This window comes from Prunus dulcis, chromosome 8, assembly GCF_902201215.1.
Source record: "Prunus dulcis chromosome 8, ALMONDv2, whole genome shotgun sequence".
Taxonomy (NCBI): domain Eukaryota; kingdom Viridiplantae; phylum Streptophyta; class Magnoliopsida; order Rosales; family Rosaceae; genus Prunus; species Prunus dulcis.
Genome location: NC_047657.1, coordinates 8995963 through 9017205, shown reverse-complemented (window position 1 = coordinate 9017205; position 21243 = coordinate 8995963). Strand labels below are relative to the sequence as shown.

At 37.9% G+C, this 21243-nt stretch overlaps 3 protein-coding genes across 3 annotated transcripts; 1 reads left to right on the top strand and 2 right to left on the bottom strand.

Moving 5' to 3' along the window:
- Positions 1-4043: 4043 nt before the first annotated feature.
- LOC117637019 (indole-3-acetic acid-induced protein ARG7-like) lies at positions 4044-4998 on the top strand. Its single transcript, XM_034371757.1, has one exon. It carries the CDS (start codon positions 4284-4286, stop codon positions 4584-4586), a length of 303 nt encoding a protein of 100 aa, XP_034227648.1. The 5' UTR covers positions 4044-4283; the 3' UTR covers positions 4587-4998.
- Positions 4999-8647: 3649 nt separating this feature from the next.
- Positions 8648-9377, bottom strand: LOC117638418 (indole-3-acetic acid-induced protein ARG7-like). The gene is made up of 2 exons (XM_034373549.1): positions 9102-9377; positions 8648-8713 (listed from the first exon to the last, which is right to left on the bottom strand). The coding sequence occupies exons 1-2, from the start codon at positions 9375-9377 to the stop codon at positions 8648-8650; spliced, it is 342 nt and encodes a 113-aa protein (XP_034229440.1).
- Positions 9378-15251: 5874 nt separating this feature from the next.
- Positions 15252-18379, bottom strand: LOC117637017 (putative disease resistance protein At1g50180). Its single transcript, XM_034371755.1, has 2 exons — positions 17280-18379; positions 15252-16948 (listed from the first exon to the last, which is right to left on the bottom strand). Exons 1-2 carry the CDS (start codon positions 18340-18342, stop codon positions 15552-15554), a joined length of 2460 nt encoding a protein of 819 aa, XP_034227646.1. The 5' UTR covers positions 18343-18379; the 3' UTR covers positions 15252-15551.
- Positions 18380-21243: the final 2864 nt, after the last annotated feature.

Sequence of the window (21243 nt, the reverse complement as noted above, 5' to 3'; positions counted from 1 at the left end):
TTGAGGACCTGGCGTCACATGTTGCTAACCCCACTTTGTTCCCTGCAACTCCACATATCCCACATAATTGTTCTCCCTCTTCTACACCAACAGTACCTGTCCAAATTCCTGAGGCTTCGGATAACCCTGAGGTAAGTATAGAACCAAATTTGATTAATACTGACAATTTAATTACAAATGATATTGATAGTGTTGCAGAAACAAGGTATCAATTGCCTCCCAGACGTAATAGAGGAATTCCACCAGATCGTTTTTCACCTGAAAATTTAAAGAAGTCGAACTACCCAATTGCAAACTATGTCTCTACTCATCGATTATCTGAAGCATGTGCAGTTTTTGCTAATCATATGACAACTGAATTTATTCCATCTAAAGTGCAAGATGCTTTGGCTGCTCCTCAATGGAAGAAAGCTATGGATGAAGAGATGCTGGCTTTAAAAAAAAATCAAACTTGGGATTTAGTTTCATTGCCACAAGGAAAACGACCAGTTGGATGCAGATGGATTTTCACAATTAAACACAAGGTAGATGGTACCATTGATAGATACAAGGCGAGATTGGTTGCCAAAGGATATACTCAGACATATGGTGTTGATTATCAGGAAACTTTTGCACCAGTTGCAAAAATAAACACAGTTCGTGTTCTAATATCACTTGCAGCAAATTTAGATTGGCCACTCCAACAATTTGATGTGAAAAATGCTTTCCTACATGGAGAATTGAAGGAAGAAGTTTATATGAGCCTACCTCCAGGATTTGATCTATCTGAAAATCCAAATTTGGTGTGCAAGTTGAGGAAGTCACTCTATGGGTTGAAACAGTCTCCTAGAGCTTGGTTTGGCAAATTCAGTTATGCCATGAAGAAATACGGTTATCGTCAAAGCAATGCAGATCATACTTTGTTTCTGAAGAGGAGGAAAGGGAAGGTCACTGTTTTAATTATATATGTTGATGATATGATAATAACAGGTGATGATACAGAAGAGATTGATAAATTGAAACATTATTTATCAACTGAGTTTGAGATGAAGGATCTTGGAGGGCTGAAATATTTTTTGGGAATTGAAGTGGCTAGATCTCAACATGGTATTTTCTTGTCACAAAGAAAATATGTGTTAGATTTATTGAATGAAACTGGGATGCTTGGGTGTAAACCTGCTGATACTCCTATTGTGCAGAACCATAATCTTGAGATTCTTCCAGATCAAGTTCCAACTAATAAAGACAGGTATCAGAGGTTAGTTGGAAGACTTATTTATTTATCTCACACCAGGCCAGATATTGCTTATGTTGTTAGTGTTGTGAGTCAATTTATGCATTCGCCTAGTGAAGTTCATATGGAAGCAGTTATGCGAATTTTACAGTATTTGAAGTCTGCACCTGGCAAAGGGCTGATGTTCTCAAAACATGGACATTTGGAAATTGAAGGTTTTACAGATGCCGATTGGGCAGGAAATCGAACTGATAGGCGTTCAACATCAGGTTATTTTACATTTGTGGGTGGTAACCTTGTTACTTGGCGAAGCAAGAAACAGAAGGTTTGTTCTTTGTCCAGTGCAGAAGCTGAGTATCGAAGCATGGTTCATGGCGTATGTGAGATGTTGTGGATTCGGAAATTGTTAAAGGAATTGGGCTTTGTGGCTAAAGATGCCATGAAATTGTATTGTGATAATCAAGCTGCAATCGACATAGCTAATAATCCAGTCCAACATGATCGTACTAAACATGTGGAGATTGATAGACATTTTATTAATGAAAAATTGGAAAGCAATGTGATTAGTGTACCACATGTGAAATCAGAGGAACAACTTGCAGATATTTTGACTAAAGCAGTGTCTAGCCATGTATTTAGTGACTCACTTGACAAGTTGGGCATTGGTGACATCTACGCACCAACTTGAGGGGGAGTGTTGGCGTGAGTCCTATTTTAGGTAGGAAATTAATATAAGGATTCTTGTAAATATTGTATTACTTGTTCTATTAGGATTAGCTTTTATCTTTTCCTTGGGTAAAAAGGCATTGTACACTATATATACACCTCCTTTGAGAGAAGAGAAATATATCATAAATTCACCATATATCCTTATATTTGACTGTATACATATGTCTGCTGGCAGTTGGTTGTATATATATATATATATATATATATATACTTGTTTGGCAGGTGTAAATGTTTTGATATTGATCTAGTTACAAGGGAGACTTTGCCGATTTTTTGGCAGAAGTCAACCTGGTTATTTTATCGTGCTTTATATAGAAGGGCAATTAGGTCATTCATGCTCGACATCCGCCAGGTGTCCGACACGCACAGAGTCCGACTTGGATTCCAAAGCAGAATTTGGATCGGGTCCTGTCATCTTATTTGAATGAGCCTTTGTTCCTGGATTTGCTGAGTCAAGCTGAAGAAGAATTTGGATATGATCATCCCATGGGTGGTATCACAATCCCCTGCAGTGAAGACACCTTCCTTCATCTCACTTCCCACTTAAGTGTATGAGTGCACACCAAAGAAAAGAAACTATGATCCAAATTCATTCATGTATAAGCATCCTCATTCCAGAACTCACTGAGTAATGATGAGAAAGAGGCTATGCTTGATCATCCAATGAGTCTGCTTACATCTTGTGTTGAGAGGAAGCAATCTGTAAGGCTGAAGTGGCTTGTGATCTGGGCATAAAGTTAAAAAGTTCATGAATATGACAAACGAAGATACAATGGATGTTGAAAAACTTTAGTCCAAAATCATGATCGAAATTTTGAACTCATTGAGAGTACATTCGGAGCATTGTAGTATGAAAGATCTTGGTCCTCTCCATATTTGGGTTGGATGCTATGATCTTCTTGTATGTAAACTTTGTTACTCTCCAGGAAAATATATTGGAATGTAAATTTAAATCCTGAACCTCTTTCTTGTCTTATTTTTCATTATACTTGTAGCTCTGTCATAAAATAAAATCATCAATGGTTTACTATAAAAAAAAAAGTATAATGGTTTACTTAGTACTTCTTATATCCACGGTGCCTCATGCCAAATGGAACCATGAACTTGAAGTACACCACTTTTTAACATTCCTTCCAAAATAAAATATTATCAGTTCTATTGGGAATCTTTACCCTGAAAGAAGGAGAGTCATCACGAGGGAATAGAACGAGGCACTGAGCTGAGCCACTAAGGTTCTTTGGTTAAAAAATTGCACAACATATGTGCAAGAATTCCCTGCACTAGTGAGTGAAAGCCAAGTTTACATCGGATCACAAATAATACACGACTATTTTCTTGATTTACTCCATATTTATGTATGTCACAAAGAATAGATGTATGATACTAGCTCGATCGTGTCTTTCATAAAAAAGAATAGATGTATGATAAATATTAATCCTCTAAGATATCTTCAATTGTTGCCATAAGCAAAGGCAAGAAGAGATTAATTATCAACCTAGCAATGGAAAATGGTTTTTTAGTAGGCTCTTGGCCGAACTTGCCTAAACAAGACTGGCAATGGAAAATGGTTTTTTAAAAATTGAGTTTAGAAAGAGTACCTTAAGTTCAATTTATTAACTTCAGTTTTCTTGATCAAGTACTGTCAACTATTTAAATCAATACTGTTTTCTGGTTAAGTCCGGATTGGCCTAACAAAATGAAATAAATACCTCCATTGTTTGCTGAGACTGAAGATCAGAGACGAAACTACAAAGCCACATGATAGGGTACGTTGCTGCTCCCACACAACACAATTGTATCAGTGTTGGGTAGGACCACGACATATGCAGTGTTGTTGGTCTTTTGATGAAGTGAGAGGGCAATTCATTAGCAGACCTAATCAAGAAAATTTGTAGTAAACTAGTCAGATTATGTGGTCAGTTGAATTAGTGTGAACAAAGAGAAGTGCATGTCTCAAGCATAAATGCTACTTACCTAACAGACATAATTCTTTTGGATGGAATCAACTCTGGTGGTCCTTTTGTTGTCTGTTACCTACAGCAGGTAAGGAAGAGTTCCGTGAGAAATCTTTTGGGGACAAATTGCGTTAGACGGACGACAAACCCATGTGATTTCTCACAATCAAGTGTCCCTCATTGCAGCCCATCCCAGTGCCTCTTCACCAATTGTTTCATGTAGCTGTTGATTTTCTGGATACTCTTGATCTATATAAACACATGACCAAGTTCATCATGAGCAACTCAAGTCTTCACCTTCTCAAGCATAGCTTTCTCTGCTTTCTAAATCCAGGTCCTTTGAATTCCTTCTCTTCTTCTTTTGTCCTTTGAGAATATATAAGACCATGGGTTTCCGGTTGCCTGCAATTGTTAACGCAAAGAGAAGTCTCATTCGATCTCTATCTAGTTCAAGCCAGACAGCGGATTCAAAGACCTTAGATATCCCAAAAGGCTACTTTGCAGTCTATGTTGGGGAGAGCCAGAAGAAGCGATTTGTGATTCCAATATCATATTTGAATGAGCCATTATTCCTGGATTTGTTGAGTCAAGCTGAAGAAGAATTCGGATATGATCATTCCATGGGAGGTATCACAATCCCCTGCAGTGAAAACACCTTCCTTGATCTCACTTCCCGCTTAAGTGTGTGAGTGTACATGAATCAGTCATCCAAGCCATCCGAACCATCCTCATTTCCCAGCTTACCGAGCCAAGATAAAAGAATTTAGATATGATCATATCCAAAGCATCCTCATTTCAGAACTCACTGAGTTGGGATGAAGAAGAGGCTACCACTGATAATCCACGGAATCAACTCACATCTTGTGGTGAAAGCAAACCTTCTGAAATCCTGAACCTGCTTCATGAGCAGAAACATATAAATTTATGAAGCAGACAAGTGATGATATCATGAACTCCCTAGAACCATTGGTCCAAATATCATCCCCCCACCCAAAGGCAGTCAAATTCTGTCTTTTAAACATGTGTAAACTTCTTTGTTGTTCTCCAGGAGCATGTGGGAGTAATACAATATATTTTAAATCCTCATCCTTTCTAGTCTTATGGTTTGCATTATAGTATTATCTTCTTGTAGTTAATCCCCAAATGGCAGCAGATTTGCACAAGAATTTGACTAAAATGCTTACCATATAACTTTTTACATGGTTCCTCATACAGATTGGGACCTTGAATTATATTGATATTCCAGTTTCTCAAAATTAAATGATTAGGGGGTCCTTTCCCAATAAGATACAGTCTTATAGGGGAAATATCATGCCCATTTCAGTGGCATTTAATGCTTTATTGATCCTAAGTTATCAAATTAAAGCAAATTTTGATGAAACACAAATTCTTGCAAATCAACTCTTGACACAAAAATTTGTTTCATGACCTTAATTTTCATCTGTGATGCAACTAGCAACTAGCAAGTAGGCTGGTTTTATCTTTACAAATTACAATTATCATAATTGCCAAAGTCTATTTGCATAATTGCAGAGCCCTTAATTCTTTTTTGTTTTTGGGTGGTGGCTAAAGATAGCATGATCACATATCCCTATTTAGATTTCTTGGTCCACAAGCCGTCTCAACTTTGCTCATTATATATCTTCACAGTACTAGTGACACCCTAGAGCCATGATTAGTGTAAGATCAACTAGATAGCTAAATCAAGTTCTCTCATTGTCCACTAGAAAAATCTTCTCAGCAACCCCACAATGATAAGTATTGACAAAAATGATCAAATTTCATTATTATTCTATGAACCATTGTGTATATTTTATATTTTCCCTTTTCCTCTGTGATACATCTCTGCCTTTATTTAGATTTTTTAATCTTAAAAAAATCTAAATTAGGTCCATAGAAACTAAAAAATTCTCAATCTAATTTGAACACAATGAATGAGGAATTATTCACTAGTTAAGAAACTAGATTTCATATCTAACATACCAGTAACTTTCATTTTAAGTTTCATGCAATTGAATTATTTAGTGGAGCAAAAACTGGTACTAATATCCCCAAAATCCAAAATCCAAAATCCAATTTTGGAAAACAAAAAAACGTAACTTCCTCGCCAACCTGTCATGGTTTTGGATTCTTTTTTTTTTCTGTTCATAGGTGTTAGATATAACCGGTTTCTCTTTATCTCTCTCATCGCATTCATCATGTGAACTAATATAAGAAATGGTTTAATAGGCACATCACAACTGTATTTTACGACGCGTGGAAAGCATGCAAGAATGCCAACCCAATTGTCTTTATCCTTCCTCATGAAAATTGCCAAAACATGTGGTTAAACAACTACAGTGGCACACAGATTCCTCACCATATGGAAACCATGGGCACTATGGGTTGTTTTCTTGAACTTATGTACCCTTGGCTTCTCTATAAATAAAGGGATCTCTAAATCTTGAGAGCATAACACACTCTTAGAATTGGCTGACTTGAAATGGGAGATAGGCCTCCCAGAGGCCAATGGAGATGGGTGGCTGGGAAGGATCCTCATAATTTCTCTACATTTTATTAATTGAAAACTAAGGAGGTGACAAAATAGGGGCTCCCTCCCATGCCACGCATTTCTATTGTTTCTGGGTTTCTCTCCCTTTTCCTTTCTTGCCGGCAGGATGAAATTTCAATCTCTGCCTGTTCCATACCTATATATGCAGGTATTTCTAATTTTTTCCATTCATTTGTTATAATCTATTTGTCAACATATATTTCCTAATCACAAAGTATTTAACTACTAATAATGACACTCAATTTTACCCTCATGCACTCCGAATTGGATATTTCCAGTGATAGGACATAGTGTAGGAAGTTAAAACTGAAGCCTTTTGGTAGTAACATTTTAGATCTACTAGGTGTACGAAACTGACCTAGCTTATTCTTACCGATGTATATTACATGGTTCATGTATTCATTAAACTTGTAATCTACAATTTTTTTTAAAACCCTCCCAACGGTGGAAGAGATAGAAAAAGGATCTAAAAGATGACAACAACCAATTTGGAATCTCATTTGTTCACTTTTTAATGTGCTTATACGAGGGAGACACGAGGGTAGGGGGTCCCGGAGCAAAAGAAGGTAACTTTTTCGCTTCTCCAATTCTTGCTTGTTACTTCTGTTGTCAAATTTGATGAGATCTATGCTTGTTCAACCTTCTTTCCATGTGGGACTCTAGCATCTGAATTTTAAGAGTCCGTGCTAGCTCTATATTCTTCCCATGACTATTGAAGTTGTACGCGCCATGTACATATGCCCTTGATCAAGATAGATCGTGCTTTGCGTTCAGATACAAATACAAGATAAAAGACAGAAGACTCATCATAAATTAAATATTTGGTTGTGAGCTATATCAGTTCAGTCGCAAAATCTGTTAAGAACTGTTAGCACATGAGAGCTACATAAGAACTCCTTGAAACACCGAATATATATTTCAGTTGGTTTTGCAACTAATAAAAATTGTGACAACAAAGATAAGTTCCTCAAGCATGCCCCTACTGGAAAGGAGTAGGAAGGCAAACCCCTGTGACCTCTTGAATTCTCACCAGCCAGATTGTCCCTCATTGGTGCCCACCTCAGTGTCTCCTTACCACTCATTTCATGTAGTTCATGATTTTCCGCAGGTCCTTTCATCCATATATAAGCACATGACCGGTCCATGAGCAACTCAAGTCTCTCCTTGCAAAGCATCAAAGGCTTCTCTGTTTCCCAACTCCATTGAATTCTTTTTTCTTGTTTTGATTCCTCTTGAGAGTTTAAACACCATGGGGTTCTGGTTGCCAGGAATTGTTAACGCCAAGAGAAGTCTAAGTCACATAGCTGCCTCAAAAACCTTGGATATCCCCAAAGGCTGTTTTGCAGTGTATGTTGGGGAGAGCCAGAAGAAGCGCTTTGTGATTCCGATATCATACTTGAATGAGCCTTTATTCCTGGATTTGCTGAATCAAGCAGAGGAAGAATTTGGAAATGATCATCCAATGGGTGGAATCACCATCCCCTGCAGTGAAGACTCCTTCCTTGACACTTCCCGTTTACGTGTATGAATAAACACTAGTGAAGTTAATCTGGGAAGCCTTCTGTATCCGAAGTATTCCTCCACTCGACCACAACTCACTAAGTCGAGATGAAGAAGAACATGCATGATCACACTCACATCTTGTGTTGCTTGTGACTCTGGCAAGCCTTCGGAAATCATCAAGATGCTTGTGAGCCGGGATCCAAAGTTAAGAAACCTTGTAATACAGTCGAATTACGTATCTTGACTCCAATTTTGATCTCAAAGAGGACATTATTTTGTGTTTATACCCCATGTACAGTTCTTTATTTTTTGCTCTTCTGGAACATATGGGAAGATATGAATATAGTTTAATTCCTCGTCCACTTTCTTGTCTTATTATCTAATTGTAGCTCTGTTTTATAATCATCAAATGGCAGTGAAGATTTTCTCAAGATGAATAAAGTATAGTGGCATACTTTGCCTCATGTTAACATTACAGTTTCCCAAAGTTTACAAAAATCAAATAGTTTCTTTGTTACAGCTGGTTGAGAGTGGTGTAAGTTATGACAACTTCCCACTTTTTTTCTTGACCTATATCATAACACTACCTGCAGGAATCATTAATTTGGGAGACTGGCATGTCAAAATGCGCTCTATTTGAAGACATCATTAATTTGGGAGACTGGCATGGCTTAATGATACAAACTAGACTAACCATCATGCTTCGTTCATTATGAAAAGCTGCTGCCATATGGCATTTGACAGATCTGGTAGAAGATAACCCTATAATGCAAAATCTAAGACAAGAATTAATGAATGGAGAAGCAAAATGTCTTATATCCTCCCATTTTTCCTGGAGAGATAAAAAAATTTACCTGGGGGTACAAAGACAAAATTTGACTGGCTTTTAGTTCAAAATTGAAGTCATCGTCTCGGGGCTATTGGTCTTAGAAAGTTCATGATATCTATCGTCTTTCGACTGCTTCAAAAAAATTTTATCTTTGTGCTCAGCTCATGCAGCTTGACGGTTGCAGACGTTGTCCCAGATTCACAACACAGAAGAAGCGAGTATGATCCATCATAGCCTGGTCATAATCTTGACATTCCAAAAAGAGGATGCTTTTGATATGAAGTTGGATCCCAGATTACCTTCATTAGTGTTCACTCATACACTTAAGCAGGAAGTCAGATGAACAAAGCTGTCTTCACTGCAGGGTATTGTGATACAACCCATGGGATGACCGTATCCAAATTCTTCTTCAGCTTGATTAAGCAAATCCAGGAATAAAGGCTCATTCAAGTATGATACTGGAATTACAAATCTCTTCTTCTGGTTCTTCCCAACATACACTTCAAAATGGCCTTTTGGGATCTCTAAGGTCTTTGAAGAAGCTGAATGGTTTAGACTTTTCTTGGCGTTGACAATTCCTGGAATCCAGAACCCCATTGTTTTTAAATTGGTGTTGGAAGAAGAGAAAGAATTCAAAGGAGAGTTAGGAAACAGAGAGTTTTGATGCTTGGCAAGGAGATACTTGATGCTTGTGAACTTGATCATTTGTGTATATATAGATGAAATGGGATGAGAAAATTCATCTGTTACATGAAATGAGTGGCGCAGAGGCATGAGGTGGGCAACAATGAGGGGCAATGGCTTGTGAGAAATCAAGAGATCACATGGCGTTGTCTTCCTACTCACCTTGGACATTGCACATGGAAATGACGAAACGTATTCATATGTTGAAATATTATTCCCTACCTCTTTTCCAGTAGGGGCAGGCCCGAGACATTTACTTCTCTTGGCGCTCACTAGCTAACACAAATTACCAAATTGGACTTCTTAGTATTTTCTCGGAGATATGCTATGCTTGAATTTCATGGTTACTATTTAATTTGGACTAACTCTACTGCGTATGTTGGTTTCTCAATTAATGCTGCTTTACAAACAAGAACTGGTGGTGTTATGAAACTTTTGCATTTGGCCCGGATACAAAGGGAAGTATAGCTTGAGAGAACCATGAATAACCATAGAATTTGTGGCTTTGGAGTTTTTCATCCCTTACCATAGTCAACAGCTAAGAAACTATCTAACTTGCAAACCCTCCAAGCCTTCTTTGTTTCCCAACTCCATTGAATTTGTTTTCTTGTTCTAGTTCCAGTTAAAAATCTAGCACCATGGGGTTCCAGTTGCCAGGAATTGTTAACGCAAAGAGAAGTCTAAACCACGGACCTACCTCAAAGATCTTAGACATCCCAAAAGGCGATTTTGCGGTGTATGTTGGGGGAAGCTAGAAGAAGCGATCTGTGATTCCGATATCATATTTGATATGATAATCCCATGGGTGAAATCACTATCCCCCGTAGTGCAGACTCCTTCCTTGATCTCACTTCGCGTTTAGGTGTATGTGAGTGAAATTGTTAAATTTAATGCACACTTGTCTTGAAGAATTTAGAAAAATCTAGAAAAAAGTAGAAATCTCAAGAAATGTCCACCAACTTTGACAAAGTCAAGCTTTAAGACATAATTATTGTAGGCATTCTAGGAAAGTCCTAATAAAAGTCTTGTAATAAGGTAATACTATTATATTGTAAACTAGTAGTAAGAGAGAAGAGACCAATAAGTCAGAAAATAGGAAGGAGGCCAATAAGCCTAGTAAACATTTTAGAAAGGCCAATAAGCCTAGTCCTCTATAAAGCCTTGTACTCATCTATTGTTGACTAAATAAAATCACTCTATTGTTCTCCCATAAACCAACAGTGGTATTAGAGCAAAGTTCGGTCACCTAGGGTGTAAGGGTTCGATATTGTAACACCCCGACCCCAAATTTCCACAAATTTAACCTTTATTTAATTATTTAATTATTTAAGGGTATTTTAGTCATATTTTTAACCGGAGAGAGTTTGGAACCGTGACTTGTATTTTTGGATAGGTCGCACTGAGACGAGTTCATAGACACATAGTGGGCTTGAATCGGAGTTGTAACGAGAGAGTTATGGTCAAAAGAAACCCAGTGGCACAATCGTAAATATTTCGAAATTGGATTTTTTATAAAAATCAGATTTTTCCCCCTCTCTCTCTCTCCCTGCGCGCAGAACAGCCCCCCCTGTTACTGTTCACAGCGGTGGTTTTTGGGCCACCACCGTCGCATCCGGCCACCGCTGGGGGTGGCACCGGTCCCAAAAGAACCGTGCCATCTTCCTCTTCCCATCCCGACCAATCTCAGCCACCGGAACCTCCTGTGCTCGCCGAAAAATGCAAAAATCCGACCGGTTTTAACCCAAATTTCAAGGAGCTCGTTCTCTCTCATTTCTTCTCCAAATTTGACGAGTAAGGTATGGTTTTCCACCTATTTTCCATGCTCTAGCTGATGGTTGAATAGGATTTCGTTAATTTTGAGCCTAGGATAGCTGATCTTCGATTTGAAATTCTGCCGATTTTGGGAGTTTGTTTTTGGCCATTTCCGGCCACTTTTTGGGGGTTGTCCAAGAACAAAAGTGACTCCAAATGGGGTGTTTTACCTAGGGTAGGAGTTTGGAGTCTCGATTCCAAGATTTTTCGACGGACCGTAATCGCTTTGGACACCCGGTCTGCCCGGGCTTGTGGCGGCGCGTGGGCGAGGGCGGTGGCGTGTCTCTGGGCAGTTTTGAGGTCCTCGTGCCGTCACGAGCGCGTAGGATTTTGCGGATCTCAATTCGGACGTCATTTGACTATCGAACGGATATCGCCTATCGGGCGTTATCCGGGTTCGATAGGTTGGGACCGTTGGATGGTCTCGAAAATAATATATGTTAAACTAGGTATTTTTAGGATCGTAGAGGAATTCACGGATCGTGAATCGGAGCCCCGGATGTTCCGATTTAATAATTTAAAGATTATATTTCATATTAACCGTTAGGTCGTGCGATCGTGAGCGATCCGACCGTCCGATCTAAACCAAACTTGCAGGACGAGTGTCCTATACCTTATAGAATCCATAGCAACTTTCGGATCGGAGTTTGGAGGTCGTGGTCCCCGTGGGCTCGTTTGACCAGGGTTAGGGTAGTTTGACCCTTGGTTGACCGTGAGTCTCCCGAAGTAATCTCACCTTCCCTGGGGGATTATCGGGTGCTAGACTATTGTTGGGATTTACTCAATATTAGAATTAAAATATAATTATATGGTTGTACAAGGGTACAACAGAGTCTAGAATGTCAGTTGGAGTGCTATATGCACTACCTCAAGTACCTCCCCGGATTTTGGATTCACTACGAGTACCATCAAGTGAAAGTTAGGTCCCACGTGGCGTAGGTTATCCGGCGTGCGGACAGACCCCATACGTGGCGTTGGTTGTACCGGCGTATGGGGAGATTTGTGATATGATGTTCAGGTCTCACGTGGCGTAGGTTATCCGGCGTTGAGACAGGCCCCATACGTGGCGTTGGTTGTACCGGCGTATGGGGAGATTGTAGATATTGTGTTGAGGTCGCACGTGGCGTAGGTTATCCGGCGTGTCGACAGGCCCCATACGTGGCGTTGGTTGTACCGGCGTATGGGGAGATATGTGATATGACGTGCAGGTCTCGCGTGGCGTAGGTTATCCGGCGTTGAGACAGGCCCCATACGTGGCGTTGGTTGTACCGGCGTATGGGGAGAATGTGATATGATGTGAGGTCGCACGTGGCGTAGGTTATCCGGCGTGTCGACAGACCCCATACGTGGCGTTGGTTGTACCGGCGTATGGGGAGATATGTGATATGATGTGCAGGTCTCGCGTGGCGTAGGTTATCCGGCGTTGAGACAGACCCCATACGTGGCGTTGGTTGTACCGGCTTATGGGGAGATATTATGATAGTATGGTATGGTCGCACGTGGCGTAGGTTATCCGGCGTGTTGACAGGCCCCATACGTGGCGTTGGTAGTACCGGCGTATGGGGAGATTACGTGAATTACAGAGAAAACGGATTAAGGTATTGCCTATATGTGGAATTAGGTTTTATGAGAGAACTAAGTGTGGCTTGATCCCTCAAGGAGGGTACGTAGGCAGCCTAAGGTTGTTAGGTGCAGCCGCAGACTAAATGTTAGTCTTAATTTGTATTTGAATCGTTTGGTAGTTGGTTGAGAATTGTTGGAAGGCCGAAGGCAATTTGTGTGTACTGCATGAAATTATATTGTGCATGCTGCCAGTTGGGGATATTAAATGTATTTTTATGCAGGTATAAATTTTGGGAAATGTCCAATTTTTAGGGGAGACTCTGCCGAAATTTCGGCAAAAGTCTCGGTCTTTAGTAAGCGGGCCCGGCATCGGGGTGAGGTCAGGGATTCCAAAGGATTCGTCTCGGGTTTTGGGAAAAAAATTTGGGGCGGGTCCTTTCAGATATAGCCCTCCATCATGTCTATCGCTAGCCAAACTTCTATCCCATTTCCAATTTTTATAGGAGAAAATTATGATTTCTGGAGCATCAAGATGAAGTCCTACTTTATGTCTCAATATTTATGGGACACAATTGATAGTGGCTTCAATAATCCAGAAAATCCTACCGTGCAGTAGCTGAGGAGGCTAAAGAAAGATCAGTAGAAGGATGCAAAGGCTCTATTTGCCCTGCAACAAGCTTTGGATGACACTATTTTTCCACGGATTATGGGAGCCACAACATCAAAGGAAGCATGGGATACTTTGAAGGAGGAGTCTCAAGGAAACGCCAAGGTACGTGTAGTTAAAGTACAAACTTTGAGAAGAGATTTTGAAAACATTAAAACGAAAGATTCTGAGACCACACAAGAGTACTATGCTAGAGTAAACGAAATAGTCAATCAATTGAGAGCCTATGGAGAAAAAGTTTAATTCAAGAATTGTAGAAAAAATACTTATCAGTCTCACTGATAAGTATGATCCACTAGTAACTGCCATTGAACAGACAAAAGATATAACTAGTCTGTCAGTGATAGAATTAATGGGCTCTCTAGAAGCATATGAAAAAAGACTGAGTATGCAAAATGAAAGTCTAGTAGAAAGTGCCTTCTAGTTGAAACTAAATTTAAGGTCTGAGAAGTCTAAAGATGATGAAAGAAAATTTGAAGACAATTGTAGAGAAGTAGAAAATGAACCTAACAATAATTGGGAAAATAAAAGAGAAATTGTGGAGAGGAAAGACTATTCTCTGTGTCGGGTATGCAAAAAGAGAAGCCACCAAGAGAAAGATTGTTGGTACCGAGGCAGACCAAAATGCTGGTACTGCAAAAGATTTAGGCATATAGAAAAAGATTGCCGATTTAAGAAAAACTATCAAGCTAACTATACCGAAGAAAATGATAAGTAGGAGCATGTGTTCTATGCATGTCCCGGAAGACAAAGAGACAAAGAGACTGTAGCTCAATTATCAGTTGGAGCAAAGAATATGGCATCAACAAGATCAGAATATCTAGCAATATAGGTCCAATTGTGCATTAGGGAGGAGTGTTAAATTTAATGCACATTTGTTTTGAAGAATTTAGAAAAATCTAGAAAAAAAGTAGAAACCTCAAGAAATGTCCACCAACTTTGACAAAGTCAAGCTTTAAGACACAATTGTTGTAGGCATTCTAGAAAAGTCCTAATAAAAATCTTGTAATAAGGTAATACTATTATATTGTAAACTAGTAGCAAGGGAGAAGAGGCCAATAAGCCCGAAAATAGGAAGGAGGCCAATAAGTCTAGTAAACATTTTCTAGTTGTAGAAGGCCAAAAGCCTAGTCCTCATCTATAAAGCCTTGTACTCGTATATTGTTGAATAAATAAAATCACTTTATTGTTCTTCTAAAAACCCAACAGAAATGCTAATGAAGTTAATCTGGGAAGCCTTCTGCATACGAAGGATTCATCATTTCGATCAAACTCACTAGTCGGGATGAATAACATGCTATAATTGATCACACTCACATCTTGTGTTGCTTCTTAATCTGGGAAGCCTTAGGTAATCATCAAGCCGCTTCTGAGTGGAGCTCAAAGTTATGACACTTGATGAAGCCATTATCATCGAGTCTCTAAATTCATTGGCCTGGAAATCATGACTCCAACTTCGATCTCAAAAGACAATCAAATTTTGTGTTTATATCCACTTTATTGCTCTTCCGGAGCATATGGGAAATTATGATATACTTTAATTCCTCATCTACTTTATTGTCTTATTATCCAATATGCACTGGAGATTTTCATAAGATAATTGAAGTATAATAGCATTACAGTCATCCACTTTTGGCTCATAGAAATGGAATCTTGAAGTAGACCACATTTTAGCATTACAGTCTACTAAAGTTAACAATGGCCTACTTTCCCAATTAAAAAACAGAACATGAAACATTGCCACATAAAAAACAGAACATGAAACATTGACAGACAAATAAGGATGACCATCCAACGTTAAACAAACCAACAGAGAAAAATAACACAAAAACAAACATATATATAGAGAACAAGTAAAAGTAGCTGGAGCAAATTCGATTGATCAACAAATGGGCATGAGTAGACGATTGTTAAGCTTAGGCAGGCAGCTTCCTGGGAGTGGGCATGATCAGTCTTCCTCATTTTTCAGGTACAAAAGCATTGAAAAGCTGATGTTCAAAATAAAATCTAGTAATACTTCTGGAAGCTTCACGCTAAGATGTAGGCTATTGGAGAGTGTTTTGGTACTTCAGGAAGATTTTCCTTCTATTTTGTTTCAGCTTCTCAAGGCGAGGGCAGCATGATCTGATTTTTGCAACATCTATATTTTTTCTAGCATTCATCCGAGTATCTACTGACAACGATCTTAGATAGTTAAATGTGAATGGTGGTTGGAAGATTGCCATGAACTCATCGAGCTTGCTGTCATCAGGTATTTGTACTACCAATTTTCTGAGATTAGGCAGTGTGGTCAGATCCTTCACATCTGCTATCTTTGCTGGAAAGTTTTTTAAGGTCTGCAGGTCATTGAGATTAGCAAACTGTAACTTCTTGGTACGCCTGCCATACTGCACTGGAAGATACAAATGCCTCAATCTTTTCATCTTCCAAATCACATCTGGAATTAGTTCTGCTGATTTGAATGGATCTATGTATAGGGCCAACAAGAATCTCCAGTTGCCTATAGATGACAAAAGCACTCCTGTCCAACAGGAATTTACTGTCAAAAGCCTTAAATGGATCAAATTCCCTATTCCTTTTGGTATTGCGAATCCTTGAATATCTTCAAGATCTAGGACTCTAAGGAACTTGAACCTGCTGACTATGGATTCAATCAGCTCCTGACCTATTACACTATGTATCTTGTTGTTGCTGCATCCCAATACAGACCTAACCGGAGGACATTCTTCAGTTCCCAAAGAGATAAACCCACTAAAATCTTTTAAATAAATGGAAACTCTCCGCATCCTACCTGTTGAAACTGGTCTGTTAACCATTGGGGAAGAGAACAACTCCATTTTCCTGTTACTGTCACGAAGTTCTATGATTTGGAAGAAATCATTCTCCTTGGCCTTCATCAAACATAGTTCTCGTATAAGATCATGCATGCGGCAACTTTTAATCCTTCCAGTTGCACTTCTTCTCTCCACTTGAACCAAATACCTTTCTGCCAACATTGTCAAGTAACGATATGCAACATCCTCTAATGTTTCCTCGTTCTCTCGTTCATTTGATGATTGAGTTGGTATCATGGCTTCTGCAACCCACAGATTGATTAGTCTCCGTGTAGGCATTTCAAAATCCTCTGGGAATTGGCCTAAATGAAGAAAGCATGGTTTCAACTGATATGGCAAATCATCATAACTTAGTGCTAACGCCTCCATAATTCCAAGTTCAGCACTTCTGTGGGCGCCGTTGATTGTTTTCAGGTGTGATTTGATAGTTTTATGTACTGTCTCCCATTCATCAATGAAATGTTTTGTTGCCAAAACACCTCCAAGCACAATAATGGCCAGCGGCAGACCACGACAATGTGTTACCATTTCTTTCCCAAGTTTTTCCATGCTTTCCACTGTCATCAAAGGATTTTCAGAATTTTTTGCCCCTGTAGCTGGTGGGTGATCTACAATACAACAAAGATCAAACTATAAACACAAACTAGGGATTATAATATAGCATTCTTTTTGTTATGAGATGTATATTTGATTAGAAGATTTATTATTTAATTGGTATAGTTGAACTATATTAGGGACTAAGGTTTCACACCCAATCCAACAAGGAATCAATCTAGTGGGCAACACTAAAGCATTATTAGATTGGTTGAAATGCTACTGATTTTGTGAATGCACAAAAATGTAACACTTTTATATGCACAGGAGATGATTACAATCTATTACTAAAATTTAAATGACAATCTAGAAATTATTAAGCATGAGATGAGACGTTGATGTTACCTCCATATGCTTGCACTCTTTGAACAATTGCTACCTTATGGAACAGTTCCCAGCTATCTTCATCATTTAGACACGATGGTTCATAGAGGAAACCTCTCGGATCTGCTCGATACGCTACGCATTTGTTGCGCGATGTAAGTAGCACTTTGGTTTCTGTGTCCTCGTGAGTTGGAAATCCAGCACTTAGCAATGACCACGCATTCGATTCCCAGATGTCATCAAGAACCACCAAGCTTTTCATATTCTTAAGTAGCACAAAAAGTTCTTTAGCTACCTCATCATCTTTCATCTTTGCGATCTTCTTTCTCTCCTTTTTGTCAGGGGACGAAAGTTTAAACAGAATTTGCTCCCAAATGTCCCTTGTTTGATATTGTTGAGATACGCACACCCAAATGAAGTGAGAAAAATGATCCCTAACTTCATCATGATGGTAAACCTTCCTAGCCAAAGTGGTCTTGCCTAACCCTCCCATTCCACATATTGAAACCACTCGACTGCCGGAGTTTCCTGGTTTCACAAGCTCAGTCGCTAATGTCTTGGCAGCTTCCACCAAACCAACAACATTATGGTTGACGGAGTGAGAGAAACTGCGGCGTAAGTTGGGCACAACCCTGTCAGAATAGCTCGGCCCCTCTCCTTCCTTCAATATCCTTATGCCATATGTTTCCAGGTTCACCCTCAGTTGAGAGATGCGGCCCTTGATCTCCTCAATCTTTGACCCAACGTTGTACAGCACTTTTACTTTTCTGCCGCGTTTAAAAAATCTGTAAGACAGAGAGATCTTGTGCCTCCGACGGTTGCGTTTGGTGGACTCTATTTCGTGGACAAATTTTTCGATGACATATTCCGCGTCATAAGCAGCATCTCTGATTTGTGCAACGAACTCTCGTACAGCTGCTTCTTTTTCTTGTCTTGAATCTGCATCTCTTAGGAAGCTGCGCATAATCTGTAACTCTTGCTGCAACAGCTGAATTTGGTTACGGACATCCATCAAGAAGTTGGCTTTTTCTGTGAGCAAATCATGGATCCTTTCCAACAGAAAAGAGACGACGTTCTCAGCCATTTCACTTCGCTCAAAGCAATACCACTCGGTGCTTTGTTCTCTCTATTAATGTTGATATTTAAGTGTTAGTTTAAGTGTGAAGGGGTTGATGGATATGTTGTGGAAAGTCCACAGATGAGAGACAAGTGAAAGAAAGACGAAGACTTTCGGTGCATGCGTTATTCACGGGTGTACACTTTCCTGCCACTTTCCTGCCACACGGGAAGCAATGGTTGTGGACTTGGAACACGAAAAATAATTCAAAGGAGGGCCATGCACTGTGTGTGTATCGATACCCCAAAATATAAAAAATAATAGTAAAACCCATAAAAATCATTTTAAATTATCTACAACCCTTCTCTTTATTTTTATATTTAAAATACCCAATTTTTTTAAATAATACCCGATGACCTGGATCCAACTAAGAGCATCCACAATGGACTCCCTAAACCACCTCCTTAGACAAAATAACAGATTTTGTAAACACAAAAAATTTAAAAAAAAAATTTTAAAAAAAACTCAAAACACTGAATAGGACATTAAAGAAATTTTATTTTGCCAACTATCATTTTTTGGGGTAATTTATAGAAATTAAATTGTGTAGGATTTATCATAGGGATATGATTTCCCCACTTCCCTTTTTTCCACTTACACTCCCTTTTGCTTTTTAATGCTTTTTAATCAATTTTGTTCTTTCTCTTTCCTATTCTACCCTTACCTTACATTAATTTCTTTTTACTTCACTTTTATATTAGTTCTTTTTCTTTATACTTAATTTTCCAACTTGCACTCCATTTTTATTTTTTTTCCTGTAATTGAGTAAGAAATTAAGTTTTTTTTTTCTTTCCCTTTGATACTGAAAATTGAGTGTAAGTTGGAAAATTAAGTATAAAGAAAAAGAAAAAAAATAAAAGTGAAGTAAAAAAACAATTAATGTAAGGTAAGGGCAGAATATGAAAGAAAAAGAACAAAATTGATTAAAAAATATTAAAAAGCAAAAGGGAGTGTAAATGGAGAAAAGGGGAGTGGGGAAATCAGCTCCCTGGTCTTGTCCAATATATATCCCTATATTTTCTATTTTCTAAACATATACCCATCACCCTATAAAACTATGTGTAAAACTCAATTTTAAATTTAAATGACTAGTAGGATATAAGAGGTCGCAGTATTCGTATGTTTTTACATCGTTGTCACGAAACTTCATATTTTATTAATGATTTATTTCAAGCATTTCATGAACTGCCATAATTTAATTAATACTCCCTATTAATAGCATATTAGCCACCCCATTTATTTTGGTTGTCATTTCCTCTCATCGCCCCCTAAAATTGCAAACCAAAAAAAAAAAACTGTAAATTACATATCCAATAATGTACCTATAAAAAATATTGTTGGAATTTTAAAAAGGTTTTAAAAATTTAATCGTTTTATTTATTTAATTATTTTGGCTATTCTATTTTATTTATTGTGGGGGTTAAAAATATTTAATATTCAGGTTTTATTTCTATATTGGATGCCTTAATTTTCTGGTTGGTGAAGGTTACATGTTATTGTATGCCTATAAAAGGCCACTCCTCCTTCCCATTTGAAAAGCAACAATACACTATCAGAATATCACATACCATATTCTAATTCTCTCCTTTTCTACTTTTATATATATTATCTACTTTATATTATTATTATTATTATTTGGGGCAATGGTTATGCGACTTGGATACCTATATCTGTCTATGAATGTGCTTATAGCGGATCTTGAGTTTGTGTACAAAGGGTCATATCTTGGAGTCTTGTAGACCGTCAGTACCTGCAAGTAGGGAGGCTACAAAGGTTTTAGGACATCGTCTTTGACGTGCTTAACTGTACCAAACTCACTTTCTTACTTATTATTTATTTTGCTTTTACTTACCTATTATTTTGTTTTCTTAAATTTCATTGTACCTTAAAAGCTTTCAATTTTTTTTATAAGTTATTTATAATATAAATGTTTTTGTATTTGGCTTTACGAAAAAGGAAAACTATATTTTTTTATAACAAATATAAATATATTTGTATAAGATATAAATATAAACCAATATATAAACGAAGAAAAAAGTTCATAATAGTTAATTGTTATTGGTGTTGACGCCAAAGTCAATAGAAGCTTAATGTTATAAATTGTGGTGTTTGTATAATGCTATCGTAACCTATTATAGCGTTTTTAACACGCTATTTGGAGGAAATTGTGATGTACATGCAGTGTGGGGCATCTCAAACACGCATTCCGTCTACTGTAGCAGAATCAAGTGTAGAACAATTGGCATTTGAAAGTGCCACTTTTGTCATATAATAGTAACTTCCTTGCATTTTAATTTTTTCAAATTATATTCCGGATGTAACAAACAAAATAAAAAATCGAATTGCGGGGGCATTGTCTTTTTATTGCAATGGTGCAAACTGCCAAGATATATAGCAAGCCATGTGCATGCGTTTAAAGATTATTGGTTCAAGCAAAACTTTTTATTATAAGGTCAACTCTTATGTCTTCTAATCCACCTTGACAGGTTGTATATATTTTTTTCTTCTTATTTTAAAATTGTTATCGATTTCTTAAACTAAGTCAAACCCCAAAATCTTTAAATAATAATAATAATAATAATAATAATAATAATAAAAACTCAAAACACTCAACATGACATTGAATCGATACCCCAAAATATAAAGAATAATAGTAAAACCCATAAAATTCATTTTAAATTATCTACAACCCTTCTCTTTATTTTTCTATTTAAAATACCCAATTTTTTTAAATAATACCCGATGACCAGGATCCAACTGAGAGCATCCACAATGGACTCCTTAAACCACCTCCTTAGACAAATTTTAGGAGTACTAGCCCTTTTTTATATTTTTTTTTTCTGTACTTAGTTTTCTTTTGGCTGACAT

Coding starts and splice junctions, on each gene's coding strand:
- LOC117637019 (XM_034371757.1), top strand. CDS start 4,284: ATGGGTTTCCGGTTGCCTGCAATTGTTAACGCAAAGAGAAGTCTCATT.
- LOC117638418 (XM_034373549.1), bottom strand. CDS start 9,377: ATGGGGTTCTGGATTCCAGGAATTGTCAACGCCAAGAAAAGTCTAAAC. Junction 8,714..9,101: donor ATCTGACTTCCTGCTTAAGT/GTATGAGTGAAC, acceptor TTTGCATTATAG/GGTTATCTTCTACCAGATCT.
- LOC117637017 (XM_034371755.1), bottom strand. CDS start 18,342: ATGGCTGAGAACGTCGTCTCTTTTCTGTTGGAAAGGATCCATGATTTG. Junction 16,949..17,279: donor AAGAGTGCAAGCATATGGAG/GTAACATCAACG, acceptor GTTGTATTGTAG/ATCACCCACCAGCTACAGGG.